The sequence below is a fragment of the Lepisosteus oculatus genome, chromosome 11 (genome assembly GCF_040954835.1).
Source record: "Lepisosteus oculatus isolate fLepOcu1 chromosome 11, fLepOcu1.hap2, whole genome shotgun sequence".
Lineage (NCBI taxonomy): Eukaryota > Metazoa > Chordata > Actinopteri > Semionotiformes > Lepisosteidae > Lepisosteus > Lepisosteus oculatus.
Window position 1 is genome coordinate 32,056,262 of NC_090706.1, and position 15,420 is coordinate 32,071,681.

A 15,420-nucleotide genomic window follows, 5' to 3' on the forward strand; every position below is an offset into this window, starting at 1 on the left:
TTTATGGAAAAAGTGCTCCACTTAGTAAGTAAAGTAAATACGGAGAAGAAAATGATACAGCTCAAGGTAAACAATAGCACTGCTAGGTTGTTAGGCTTCTGGGTTTTATCACAAGATGAAGCCAGTAGAGAAGGGTTCATGTTTGCTGTCCATATTTAGATTAAAGATGTCATTAGCATCACTGAGGCATGCAAATGCTAGAAAAGGGTAAATTACTTTTCTTCCAGGGTTAGGAAAAAGATTAAGGCAGTTACGGTACATTCACAGAGTCTTGTGGGCGGCACAGTGTTGCAGTGGTTACTCACACTTAGGGCCCATTTTCCCATAATATCAGTTAACCTGATATACTGTATGCAGTATATTTTTGGACTGTGGGGTGAAACCTGAGCGCCCGCAGGAAACCGACGTTTACGCGGAGAGAACATACAAACTCCACACTGAGCTCCCCGTACTGGAGGTGAACCCAGGGCCCCAGCACTGGCGAGGCAGCAATGCTAAACATACAGGTCATGCACGCATAAAGGTAGAATATTGCATGAACAACTTCACAGTAATCAATGCTTCGTAGCATGTGGTCTATAGAGTTGGTGTCGATATAAGCATGCTCACAGGTCATTATACAAGAAATTCAAAAATGAAAAGGAAGCATATTTGTATGTACATTTTCCCTGGACAACACTAGGCTGATTGACTTGCTTTTTTTTGCAATTATGAAAACTTAAAGAATATACATTTGCAGGCCTTGGGTTATAGATAAAAGGTCTCTACCTCCGATCAATTTTGAGCAGTTGTGGTAAGAGGGTTCCCTGCTGTCCAAAAATAAGCAGTGACGTTCCTAATAGACTCTGAGGTAGAAAAGGAACTGACCTTTTCAAAGTGGAATGGATTTCCTTTTAATATGCTTATAATATGACCCCAGCAGATCCTTTCTTAAAATTTAGGCCCATTAGCGTGTAAACGCTGGAAGGCTGTGGAAAAGCACACAATAACTAGGAGAAATCTGTGTTGTGTGACTCATATTACGTATAATCAAATCTAAACCTAGCACTGCTGCTGCAGCAGAGTTTTTTTTCTTATTTGTATTCAGGATGAATACCCAGTACAGTTTGGAGGGTTTCTTATTTAATGTTCATTTTTACCTAAAAAAATCCACACCTTTATATAATAAGTTCACTTGCCCCAGCCCTGACCTAACATGTTTTTGATTTGGTCTTTATGGAAGTCATCAGTGTTGTAGGGCTTCACATTTCTAAAATGCCATTCCCCATTGCCCCAAGGCCCTATCAAGCTGTGTAAACCTAGCCTCTGTAATGATTACCTCTCAGGGCACTGTGGAGAGTGAGCATTCACCATTGCACAACAGTAGATTATTTTTCTGTGCCTCTGAGAGAAAAATTAAAGATGTGCATACAGCCATTACAAAATGTGTATCCACTTGGAAACCTCCAGCTTTATTTCAGTGTTCAACCATTGTAAAATTGTATCTTGAAATTGTGAAATAGTTTTCATTTTTCTCAGTTAATTCATTGTTAAATTAATCATAGTGCAGTTGTGTGTAGCAGTGTTTTAGGGTTCTGGTCCTGTGACTGGAAGGTTGTGAGTTCAAGTCTCAAGCGAGTCTTAGGAGCTATAGGATTTACTTTACACAGCAGTATGGGTGGGTAAATGGGTGCAAATGTAAGTCACTTTGGATAAAAGCATCATTAAGTAAATTTAACACTGTTAAAGTGGTATGTTCATTACATTGTTCATTAACTATGCCAAATAAAAAAAAAGACTGGAGGCAAATCTAAAGGATCACGACTGGATAGGTTTGTTTTAAAAGTATAAAAGCCTTGGGCATCGTTTTTGTCAGAAGAACACAAGCTCCAAATGAAAATGTATAATTCGTTTAAAAAAAACTTTTCCAACACCGTTATGCTTATGATAGTATTTTCTACAAGAAACTAGAAACACCCAAATGATTCAGAACTTAATTCTAGACAATATACAAAGACACATGTTTTGCTATTTTTTCATATAAGATTTTCTGAAATCTCTAGAAATTATAAATTTATATTGTAGTATGTTACCTTTTAATGATATCCTGTTTATATTTTATAACAAATAGTGTGCATTACTGAGTATTTACATACATTTTCATTAGAGATGAATCCAGCCACTTAATACAAGCATCTCATTTTGAGATGTCCTTTGAGTATTTTTAAAATCTGCCATTTAAAGACTTTTCTGCAAGGCTGATCTTTTATTCCTTCTCCATTTTGCTGTTGGTGATTTAAAGGCTTAGTGTATAAGGGTGGGATAAAAAGTCTGAATGACATGCACCCCGCTTCCAATAAAATTCCTTCGACACTAATGTAATATTTTATGCTTTTTAAGTCTAAAAATAAACATGCAGCAATTGCAGTAAAAAGCCTAATTAACTTGAAAACGAAGGTATTTCAGTGTAACAGCTGCCTTAGTTTGGGGATTTTAATGAGCACTTCTTACACTGTGGCAGTTGTTCACAATTTTCGTATTACCAGCAATTCCTTACAGAGTTCCTATGGCATCTCGCTGTATTTGCATTGTAATTCAGTGAATTCTCCTTGGAGTTGTTGTAAGATTCCTTGAGCAGGACAGAAGCTAGTAATGCCTTAAGCATGTGGCTTGCTATCTTTTTCTATGTTTTATAATGCACAAAACACATTTTACAATGTAATGCCTCATCTATAGCCTAATAAGATGAAAGTATATATTTTATTATTTCACATCTGATGATGTCAGAGGGAAATCAATAGGATTGTGCTGTAGCCCAATATCTGTGTGAGTGTACTGTAAATACTGAAATTGTTATACTATGATTACCGTATGCTCTACAAGTGATAAGGTTGTTTAGGCCAAAACTGGGGAATAGGCAAACATCCCTGGGGGGAAAAAAACATTTTTTGAGGCTTTCGTGTGGCTCAAACGTTAAGGGCACTTGCTCTGAGCACAGGGTTGAGAAGTCAAATGTTTGAGTCTGTGTCATGTCACTGTGACTGAGATTCCCCAAACAGTAAAGCATAACTGGCAGAGCACCACTGGTGGTAGGCTTGCGATTAGCTGGCCAGGATTTTTAAAATATCTTGCTGAAACTAAGACTCCTGCGAGTCACTGGGAGCCAGCAGGCTTGCAGGGACGACAGTAGCTCACACTGTTACTCCAGTTGGTATCGACTCACCTCTTAGCCACTGTGAATCCTGCAGCTTGTTGAAAGCAGAATGGGTCAGTACAGGGAGTGGGCACCAGAGAAGCATGTATGCCCGTCCTCAATCACCTGGCACCCCCTCTCCTCCTACCCAATTGGTTGTTTGAAACTAGATGGGTAGAAAGTGGGGAAAAATGATCCTGTAAATGAAACGGTTTACACTGTTCCCTTGAAACAAGTTATGTCAGTCTTGGCTGGATAAAAAAAAATGTGCGAATAAAAGATGACACTGTAGTCACACTCTGAAAGTGTGAAAGTCACTTATAATGGAGATCAGCTCCCAATAAATACTGTCTGACTCTGTTGTCCTTCACAGTCATTTAATCAATTGAAGAAAAGAAAATGAATATAAATCTTCTTTTCTGTTGGGTGGGTAAAAGAAAAGACTGAACTCTACTCTTTCGTGATGTAAGCTTTTAATCATGCTATATACAACAGGCGCATGAAACGCAATTTAAAATTCAAATTTCTTGTTGACCAGTACAATCCACTCATGCTGTCACAGTACAGCTTTAAGAAAATACATCAGGTTTTTGTTCGTGTTTGTTTTAAGTGAAGCTCACACCAGTTACCATTTTCTGGAAGATGCAGGTTTTGCAGTAAAGGGGGGGGGGGTGTTTTTTTAAAAAAACCTGCCGCCGTGGGCACCCCGCTGTTTTATAATCCAGGTTGACAATAACCCACTGAGCAAATTACTTCAAATCTTGCCTAGCAATCCGTGGAAACCTTTATAGTTGATTAGCAACTCGGAGTCCATGGAGGAGCAGTGAGCGGTGATAATGTTTAATTTGCATCACATTTTTAGAGCCAGGCATTTCAGTGGCATTTTTTTCTCCTCTTCTACAAAATGCGCACTCAGAGGCGTGAAGAATGACATCTATATAGTAGCAATTTAATTTTTGCAAATGTGAACGACTTGTGATGCATTGTTTTGTGGGAGACATTTATAAACTTACTGAAATGTTGGAAGGGAAGCATTATAGTAAAGCAAATGCTTACATTATTGCACGCGTTATTAGAAGTGGGTGATAAACCTCACCATCTTGTATTCAGTGCTGTTTATTGTTAAAAGGCTCATACAGAATCCTCTGCATTCAAGGATTACTGATTATAATGAACAAGTACAGAGTGTAAATATCCAGCCATGTTCAATCCTCCTGCAGAGTGCAGAACTCCTCAATCAGTGCATTGTCCATGATTCACAATGCCAGCTGGGCAGATTGGCGAGTTTGGGTGATGCTGTCAGGGCTACCCTTTTGCATTATCGGTGCAATGGTTGCTTTGAGTTGCAAAGGTGAACAAGAACACGCTGCAGTATTTAGTTTTGTACATTGGAGACTGAGGATGAAACATTAAGATCTACTGGATAACAGTCTGTACCCTTGGCGCTTAATAGCAAAGGTTGTGTAGGTTTGGTCATTTTGAGCTTGTAAAACTGTATGTTCACAGTTCTGTTCAGCAAGTGAGACATTTAGAAGTCTCCTTAAAGAGAATACTAGTCCTCATAATCGAAATGTAGGGGCTCTTATTATTCCTAAACTGATTTTATGTCTAAGGCACTTGTTTTAAAAAAAACAGTTTAAACTGAACAAGATAATAACACTAGTGAGAATGCTTTAAAACCTAATAAAAACAATCTATAGACCATTAAAGTGTAATTTATTTAGAAGACTATTAGATTGTACATTAAAAAAAACATGTACGTGTTTTCGGAATGCCCTTTTAGGATCAATCCAGAAATGTCTAGTTGCTATGGCAATTGCCCCCGAAATAATGTTTAAAATGATGTTACTAATTAAATTCGCAACATTAAACATAACCAGGTCAAGTATGATTGTGATGTAGCCTATATTATTTGGCTCTGTCAAAATAAAACCTTTATATACAAACACCAGAGACGAACTGAAAGCTACTGTATATAAATAAGGAGGTTTTAAAAGGCAAATGGAACACAAAGCCCAGGTTTTTTTTTTGTAATAGCCTTTTTGTATGTGCTTGTTTTTTTCGATATTTACATTGTACAGATTTCACTTTGGCCCCTGCCGTGTTCGGACACAGGTCTTTTTTTAGCTTCTCGGGGTACAAGCCCGTAGGGAACCTGTCGGGGCTCTTATCTCAAGAAAGCCAGGCACTTACCCCACTGCCCCCACCCCTACTGTGCCAAAGACAGCCAGTTGCCTCTGCATCTGAAACATCGATAATCCACTTACTCTCCTTGCGGGGGGCAGACAGACTTTGCAGGGCCTCCGTGCAGTGGAGATTATGCCTTACAGAAATTGATATTAGATAATGGAAGCGCTCCACTCTCGTTGGCTGCCAGCCATGAGACCAACTGCAGGACAAATTCACACAAAATTAGTCTTTTAGCACTCTGGGGGCTCCCCCTCTTTTGTTCAAAGGATGAGCAAACTTTTTTTCTATTGGAATTTAAATCAACTTTTTTATTATGTATCTTTTCAAGAATTATGTGCAAAAAAAAAAATCTATTAAAAAGGGACATTCCAAAGCCTATTGGATAAATGGTCCAGTAGGTGTCAGGAAAAGGAATTGAGAGAAACTACGAGCACTAGCATTTTCAGCTTTAATATGTAGAAGTTAACTTGTGTAAATTTCTGCATTTGTGATGTTTGTAAATCAGAAGGTAAGTGTTAAGATATTTACACATTGATGCTAGAAATGTTAAATTACATGGGTCATGTGTTTGTCTTGGCTGTTTGCACATTTGGAAGAGTCCAAATAAACAGGATTAGGGATTTAGGATTACAATCCCACAACCTTCCCAGATTGTAGGAGTTGCAGTTTAATTCCCTCTGAGTTTAATTCTGTTTGTCATTCTGCTTCTTTAAGAACAGTTACCACACCAGCCAAGGAGGTAGTGGCCTGTGTGTTTGATTGTATTATATAACAGTTTTGTTTAAAATATATTAAAATCAAGAGCTGGGAGGTTCAAGTATCTTTATTATTAATGATATTCATCATAATATTAAAGTTAAGACGTTGTAACCATTTTTTTTACATCAGGAGTGCATTTGACTAGTGTATTTTAAAAATAGACTGTATGGAACAGTTGTTTATCAGAATACTAGAATATTGGTCTGTTGACAACATATTATTCAAGTACAGCTTGAAGTTTCTGGTTCCCAAGTTAGCGGACGTTTAGTTACAGAACAAAATAGTGATGGGGTAACCATGTTGGTTTGAAGAGTAAAACCTTTTCACTGTGTACTCAATTTATTTTTACTATAAATTATACCTACCAAATCTGCTATTAATTGTACACTGGAACCCTTGAGGTGCAAATTTGAATCGGATTTGCTGAAACCGGCCTAGTTTTCAGTCAGTCGGTGCAGCAGTTCCCAAGGCAGGCAGGCGATAAACTCTTCAACAACTCTTTGATCCTCCATACTTCCCCAAAAAACTGGAAGAACAGTCGTGATGTAATACAGCTAAAAGAAAATGTGATTTAATTATGAAGTCCAGTGTTGTGATTCTGTGCAGTTTGTGTGGAATGCTTTTTTATAGATTTAAGAAGTGATGTACTTATGCGGTTTACCCCTAGGCCTCTGGTCTCATAGCAAACAGTGCCCACTCAGTGGGGTACGTTGTGGAACAAGATGAGGTTGATTCTATGCTGAAAAGCAGAAAAATGGGGGGGGGAGGGGGGGTTTGGCTGTTGAGCTTTGATCTTGGAAATTAGCCTGATGGCTGAAGAAGGCACAACATCCAAAACGTTGTTTTTTCTACCGTTCGGCATGAAATTGACCTGTACTTGTTCCTTTGCTGCCCGCACACTGATGCAGCTCCCCACTCGAACCTCTCCAGTGTTTTTAAAAGTGGTAGGAATTCAAAGCATGTAAAGTACTTCAAAATAGATTGATTTATTCAGTGGTTTTTGTTTTTCTTACTCTGTTCTACTAAAGATTTATGGTTACTGGTTTCTTAAAGTGGTTTCCTAGAAGCTACAACTATGAACTTTTTAATACTTAAGTACTTTTAATAATTCAGACTACCCTTATCCCTTTTAAAATAACAACCTGTTAATTGAAAGGCACAAAGAGGAACCTCTGCTTTCTTGACATTTGAATATTTACAAAAATGTTTATTTTAAGTCCTTTTACTAAGCAAAATAATAAATTACTCCCTTCTAAAAAACACTGTGGTCTTGCTCCTGGGTGAGCAATGTTGTCATGCGGTTTCCATGGAAAGGACTGTTACTATGGTGTCTCCATGGAGAGTGTGTTGTTGCTATGGTATTGCCTAGAATATGGAAGGACATCATTTATTACTGTCAGTGTGCTAGCAGTAACGGAAATCTTATTGCAATGTGGATTTTACTGTTTCCATAGTGTATTGTTTTTAGAAAATGTATATTCCCTAACAGAAAAATGCTACTGAACAATTAATCTCCTAGACATGTGGCCTGCATTGGTTATGGGGGTGTGGGGGTCCAAAAGTAGATAACATTTCTCTCTGCAACACTTTGCATCATTAATATTGCATGTAGTTTGGTTTGCTTCAGGAAATTAAGGCTTGCAGTTGAGCTGTCTAGAACTTTTGTTTTTGTAAATTCTGAAGGTTTAGGCATCTACTCTTCTGTTATTGCAGCTGTAAAAATTAATATTCTGTGAATATCTTGGATATGAATTATCCCATAGCTTAGTTATTTCAGTAAGTCTTACCATAAGCCTTTTATGAATTTATATTTTTGTAAAAACTCATTGAATGTGCCTACAGTATCTCATCAAATATCTAATTACATTTCACCTTTGGGGATAACAAGTATCTGACGGAAAAAGCATTCATTCTGTAAAGTGTATGCGGTACTGAAGCCTTCTAAAAAATCAAAATGTTATAGTAAAGCAATGTGGTAGACGCAAGTTTTGAGTGCTAGTCATTTCCAGGACAGAGCATGTATCAGTAACACAGTAATGACAGTCAGCTGGCCATTTGTTTTTTTTTTTGTGAGGTGTAGGAATCACTGCTGCAACATTCGAGGTGCTTATCTGAAACCAGTGTACTTCTACCTGGCCAGTTTCAGGTCCTTTGTTGTTGCAGTTTCTACGACAGCAGAAGTTGGAAACTGAAATGCCGGAAAGCCATTTCATTTGAAGTAACACCATTTCGATCTTTATTTTCTCTCTTGCATCAATAATAGCTATTAGGTGTGCAATTAACTGGCCAAACAGCTTTCGCTCAGGTGATGTCTGTGGCATGGGATGCGTCTCAACAGAAAAACAAAGCAGAAAGCAAGCCGCTGTTCTGTGCTAAGTATATCTGAACCTTGTGTGTAAATAATTGTATTGCGGATTTTTAGGGAAAACGAGGTGACCTGCTGGTGTGGCTGTTGGTGGTTCTGTGCATACCTCCTAGGCACCAGTCTTAAATCCAACCAGGGTGCCTGCTGTATGGAGTTTCCATGTTCTCCCTGTGTTCGTATGGGTTTCCTTTTGGAGCTTAGGCTTCCTGCCATCTCCCAAAAGTATGCCAGCTAGGTTAATGGGAGCCTTGAAATTGTGTAGCCCTCATCTCCACGGTGTAGCCCTGGTGCTTGTGCTCTGTGCTCAGTAGAAACGCATGCATGTGTTGCTGTCTCTCTCTCTCCAGGGATAATCGGGTTTCTGCCTTGAAAATGGAATTTTAAGGGAAAGGACTCTTTCATTTCTTGGTGAATTGAATGCCAGATAATTAGAGGCTGCACGTATTGCGTCGATTTGTTTCTAAACAAAATTTAAACAAAAGAAGATGACCTTACCTTTAGATAAGGGGGAGAGGTAGTGAACAAAATAATGAATTCTGCTTCTTATTAATGTGCTTTGACATATCGATGTCATATTCTTTTTCAGGGGAAACATGCCTCTTGTTCAATTTTTTATTTTTAAAGCAATTTCATTCAAATCCTTTAAAGTGCTTTTGAATGCAAATACACAGATGAGTCTTGGCATGCCTGTATGACTTTCCTAGTCCCAACAAAGCATGATATAAAATTGTTTTATCAGCCTAAATATTTTATTGTGGAAACAGCTTAACATATTCATAGCTAAATTCATAATTCACTAGCTGCAAATTCTTCTTGTTTTTGTTCCACCTTAAGTCTTAATAAACTGAACTGAATCATTTATGGACTGATATGGTGAAGTTACCACTTGAGGATTTAAATATTTCCTATTAAATCAGTAGGACTGTGGTACTCAAGGTTCAAAATTGTTCTAACTTGTTGTAGTGATGATGATGAGTAATTGAGTGTTCCATTAATTAAACACATTTAACCTTTTTAAAGATATGACTTAAATGCCTATAAAAAAAAGTAAATGTTAAAGAACATCTACAAAGATACTTACATTTGTAATATCCTATGGGCATACTACATCACTAACTCTTAGCATGTTGTGACAAAGCCCAACTCAAAATTGCACCTGCAAGGAATGAGATAGAAATTAATTTGAAGTGCGAATCCTTTGAAAGGCACTGTAATGCCAAGGTGTTATGTGAGAATCCTATTTTTTTTTCTCCAGTGGTTCTACATTTTTCTGTTGGTATCCTAAAAGCATCATTTAAAGCCTAGCTTCTAAATGCAATGCAAGGCACATGCAATACACTGTAAGTAAAGCTATCACACAATCTAAAATGGATCAGCAATATTTTTTATATAATCTCAGAGGACTCGGTATTCAGGTGCATCTATCAGAATGTTAACAATAACTTTGCTCTTCTGTTAGTCATCTGAACGATTAAAGAATTTCCATGTGTCTTTGTAGGACTACAGCTACACTGGATACATTTCCTAATCTAGTCTTTCCTTTTCAGTTGTCACCTGAACGGTTAACGCATCGAGTGATTATTTTTTGTTGTGCATTAAAATTCAGTATGTTCTCTGCATACAGTGTTCTAAGTACATAGAGAATTTTATGCTTGCTTTGTACAGCTCCAGTTGAGATCCTTTTCGTCTTATTCTTCAGGCTGCTTCTTTATCAAAAAGCAACATCATTTAACGGTATGGAGCAACATACATACGGCATTTGAAGTAATAAATTCCACTGAGATGGTATTCCATAAACAAATTTGTTACCAGTAACACCTGTATAGCACTTTTCCTCTTAAACCCTAACCCATTTTAGAAACGGCATTTCACATTTATTGAGGTCAAAAGAAATAGATACAGTTTTGTGGTGGTAAAGAGGACACCTTTGAAGAATTTATCTTGAATGGGTATTCTGATTTTATTTGTAAATTTTGTCTTGTCTTTACATTAAGACATAGGCTGCCCCAGAAATCAAAAATCACTTTTTTTAGATGACAATCACGTCTTGCGAACCAGTCTTTGTCCTTCTCTTTGTCTTTACAGAATGGGACTGAAATGACAGGTATTGAATGTGTGGGGGGGTGGGCAGCACAGCTAACATCCAGTATTACTTCCTGGCAACCCCCTGTGGAATTCTTTCTAGCTTTGTTTCACTTCATAAAACATTTTTTCCTCAAATTCCAGTGGGGATATTGGATACCTTGCATTGACTGTAGCTAACTAAAGGCAACAGCCCAAGAAGTATCGATTTCACGTGCTACAGCAATAAACTTTTGAAGTGATAAAATGCTCCCCCCCTCCCACCATCCCTTTTTTATATTTACTTGGAGTGTTTTTTTCCTACTTTGCTTTTCTCTTTCCCCTTGGAGCTCTTAGTTTTTTTTCTCTGTGTCCTTAAGTCTGTATCAGATTACTATGAGGAACTGCTCATATTACATTTCAGACTTGCTATAGCTTGCCATTCACCCACACCTCAAAGCAAACTCAATCTTTATGTCTCTCCTACTTTCTGAAGGACTACAGTAGCTTTTTTTTATGGGATTGCAGTCAGCTGTTTAATGACTTAGGTTGTAGGTTTCCGTCTGTTGAAACAAGGTTGAAGAAAATTTACTGCCAGAAAGTAAGCACGCTAGATAGAAGTTAACAAGGAATTACAAGTTTAGCTTGTTCCTTCATTTTTGCCGTTTCTTCCATGATACACTTTTTGCTGGTTTTGCCCAACAGTGTTCAGCTCATTAAAAGTTGTACGTACGGATGAGTGATACTAATGATCTTATTCAGGTGCAACTGAGTTTACAATGGGTTCAATAAATAATGGTTCTAGACATGCAGCATGCTGGATAAATTTAGAGTAATATGGGGGTTTCAGCCAGCAAAGTTAAAGCTTTCCTTCACAGTATCACATTAGCATCCAGCACCTTGCTTTCTTTGTTGAAAAAGATCATTTGCAGGTAGATTGCCTCTTCTCTTTTTCACTCAGCATTTCCAGATTTTTTTTCTTCTCTTGTGAGAAAGAAGAATATCCTAGTTTAATTGTAAGAGAACTTATTCCACCATGAATAAGGAGGTTCATTACAACTCAGGGAAGGGATTCTCTACTGACAGATTTCACGCTTTTGTCCTTTGAGATCTCAATAGATCCAAAGAAACATGTATATTCTGCTGTGAAAATAAAGTTCCTGCCTTTCAAATACACTTCCAGTTCTTAATTTATTATTCTTGCATGAATACATACATTTCTATACAGAAATAATTACTGCATTTTGGTTACAGCACTATTTCTTTATGCTTACCCTGATAGTTTTCTTTTCCTTTTCATTTTACACATTGCTCTCACGCATCACCATGAAGCTGTACTTTTAGAGATGAAGAGATTTTGTACCTTTGAAGTTAATAAGCGGGTATGAAGATCATTTTTTAAAACCTTTCCTGGTCAATATGAGTAGTTAGTATTATGGGGTAAATGTAACATTGCCTTTAGAAACATTACACGTTTTGTCTTAATATTCCGCAACATTTTAGCCTTATGCTATATCAGGAGACTGTGGAGGATACTTTTTTTTATTTTACACTTTGCTGCTTTGAGTAGGTTTTAAAAAGTAGTAAAAATCAAAGGGGTAATTGCCATCTTTCAAAATTTGTTGAAATCTGATTTGAAGTGCCTCTTACAATACTCATTTTATGGCTTGTAATTCTAGGTCTCTGGTTATGTCAAGAGCATTGATATAATTGTAGTAGATGCTACTGTTGCTATTTACAGTGAACAGGTTTTCCTCTGGGAAGGCTTTGACCCTGGTGAATATCTGTGCCTGGGTGCTTTTGTAAGGATCATTTACAGTATACAGAACATCAAAAGAAAGGTATTGCCCTGTCTATGCATGATCTGTGCGTTTTGGGTATTGATTTAAATATTTTAGCATCATTTTGATTGATTGATCATTCATGACTTGTTGTTACACATGTCCTTGTAGCATAAGCATAAAATCTCCTCATTAATGAGACAGTAGACTGGGGACAGGAGATGAGTTGTTTAGACCACCCTGCTGGTTGTCCATTAATGTGGCTTACATATTCAGCACAATCCACTAATTGTTCCTTAGAACATTATTTTTGTTTTAGCAGGTTTTCTGGCAAGAGGAGAATGTGACAGTTATGCTGAGCGCTTACTCATCGTGATCATTTATGTTGTGACCTGGGATAATGTAGGCATTTCGTTAGGGGTTAGAGACCCGTGGACAGACACATGGCAAATGTGATGAAAAGTGTGTGACGCAAACGTATTGCATCCAACAGTAGACATGCATTCTACTAGCTTCTGACTTTCACAGTTGATGACTGTTGATGTTAATCATCAGAATAAATGTAACAATGTCACATCTATTCGAAATGCACCTGCTATGAAAGTTATTTTTGCGATGGGTTTGTGGATTTGCTTAAGTTGTAAGTGATAAGTTTCTTTTCATGTTCAGTGTATGTGATGGAGACTATTCTTTACACGGTCTTATTAAAAGTCATAATGTGACTTGTCCAGGTAAGGAATGATAAAAGATGGCAATGTAGGGAAGAAAGGGGCGGTGCAGTGGCTCTGTGGCTCAGGATCTGCACCTGTGGCTGGAAGGTTGCCGGTTCAAATCCCGTGGCCGGCAGAGGAATCCTACTCCGTTGGGCCCCTGAGCAAGGCCCTTAACCCTAACTGCTCCAGGGGCGCCGTACAATGGCAGACCCTGCGCTCTGACCCCGAGCTTCTCTCCCTGCCTGTGTGTCTGTGTCTCCATGGAGAAAAGCTGGGGTATGCGAAAAGACGAATTCCTAATGCAAGAAATTGTATAGGGCTAATAAAGAAACATTAGGAAAATATGCTAAACCTTGATCATTCTTCTTATTTTATTTCCAGATCACCAGGACATGAAAACCCCGTAATGCTTTGGCGATGACCTGCAGAAATAGCCTCAAGATCCTGTGGCTGGTTGGATTCTACAGTTACCTCCTGGATCTAACTGCAGATAACCATCAAACAAGCCTTTCTAAAAAATCTGCAAGGAAATCAAGAACTTAGGAAGTGTGGGGGTTGGGGGCGAAAACAGAGGCACATAAAATTTGCACCAAAGCTGATGATTTACCATTCCGATATAAAATCCACCATCCGTCTGCAATGGTGACATGAAAAGCATGCGGTGGGGTGAGCTGTATCTTCATGTTTTTCTAAGTTGCTGCTGCTGCTGGGTGTTGTTTACCCCTTTTTAAAGACCGCGCAGGAGAGCAGGAGCATGAATTTGTGTGGAAGAGTGCGGCGGCTGTTCCGGCAGCTAACGCTCCAAACGAGCCTACTGCTGCTCTTTGCCTTCTGCATGGTGAGCGTCTTCGTCTCCGCTTACTTCCTGTACGGCGTCAAGCGGGATCTGGAGCCGGCTGGCGACGGGCCGCCCCAGGACTGCGATGATCCCAAGGTCACCCCTTCCCGCCTGCTCCCTCTGAAGACCATGAAGCCCGCGGACACCTCTCGCACAGACCCCGTCGTGCTGGTTTTCGTGGAAAGCCTGTACTCGCAACTCGGCCAGGAGATTGTGGCCATCCTGGAATCCAGCCGCTTTAAATACAGGACCGAAATCTCCCCGGGGAAAGGGGACATGCCTACCCTTACAGACAAAGACCGGGGCCGCTTCACTCTGATCATTTACGAGAACATCCTCAAATATGTCAACCTTGACGCCTGGAATCGAGAGCTGCTAGACAAATACTGTGTTGAGTACGGAGTGGGAATAATTGGTTTCTTCAAGGTAAGGTCCAATGCGCTAGCCCTTTTTGTGGACGCTGCAAGTGTCGAGTGAAGAAGCAGCTGGGTCCCTCACAACTTTAAATAAGACCATGGCAGTTAGGTTCCCGTTAAATCAATTGTGCGAGTTTCCAAGTGAAGTGCGTTCTCTTTGCCGCTGGGGTTAACTGCCAACAAAGAAAAATCATTGTGCATTTTATGTGAGATGTTTTTTTTTTAATTGTTCTGCCATACTAAACTGACTTGGAACCCATCTCCGAGCCATTTTAAGTAAAACCACATAAAGCAGTGTTAGATATTTGGTTGTATTCCGTGTCATGTTTTGTTTTCAAAGCTACAAAATATGAAAATTCAAAAACTGTAGAGGGCTGTCAGACTTGATCAGTCTTGCATCAGACTTCGACTTCTAAACCCCAATTATTTATAATTACTAAGGGGCAGGAGTTTAATTAGTCAGGAGAAAAAACAACTAATGTAGGCAAGAGGATTGCCTTTACCTCTGAGCAAATTGAGCAAGGGTGTAATTGCTTGCATTCCTAACATCTGACTCTTTTGGGGATTTAAATTAGAACATTTTTGAAACCCAAGATTGGGTTCAAGACTTGTGAGGGTTCTTCAGACAAGGGTTCTTGTGGTTTTTTTTTAACAGTATGCCCCTAATCTATAATTATTGTATGTTCTTTTTTATCTGGTCAGGGTTAGTTTAATCAAGTGTCATTTTGAGAAATCTGGGGAAGAAAAAACTCGTCCTGCTTCAGAAAGTATTGAAATGGCATCATGGCTTCACAGTGAAGATGTCTGGATCCTATTAAACACCTAAATTACTTTCACACTCCATTGATCCCTTTGCCAATTCCAGCTCCGTCAGTAGGTGATAATGGACCTAGAAGTATGTGGTAAAGCAAACCTGCTGGCTTTATTAGAACGACACTTGAATGTTTTGTGATTCCGGGTCTATTATCATACCAAGACTTTCAGATCAAGTTGGAATTCTCCATACGTTCGATGGTCTCATTCCTGTAAGAAGCACAAGCGATATTGCAGCCGGAAAGCTATTGCTAACCCTTTCACTTCAATTACACATGCAAGCATAAACATGTTTAAGCCTACTTGTCTTTG

At 38.7% G+C, this 15,420-nt stretch overlaps 1 protein-coding gene across 5 annotated transcripts in view; it reads left to right on the forward strand.

Annotated features, from left to right (window-relative positions):
- ndst1b (N-deacetylase/N-sulfotransferase (heparan glucosaminyl) 1b) overlaps positions 1–15,420 on the forward strand; it is an 81,237-nt gene that overhangs the window by 35,936 nt on the left and 29,881 nt on the right. For all 5 annotated transcript variants that reach the window (XM_069196100.1, XM_069196101.1, XM_069196099.1 and 2 more), the window contains one exon: positions 13,423–14,305. In XM_069196100.1, coding sequence (XP_069052201.1) covers positions 13,796–14,305 — 510 coding nt within the window. In that variant the 5' untranslated portion in view covers positions 13,423–13,795. The remainder of the gene's footprint in view (positions 1–13,422; positions 14,306–15,420) is intronic.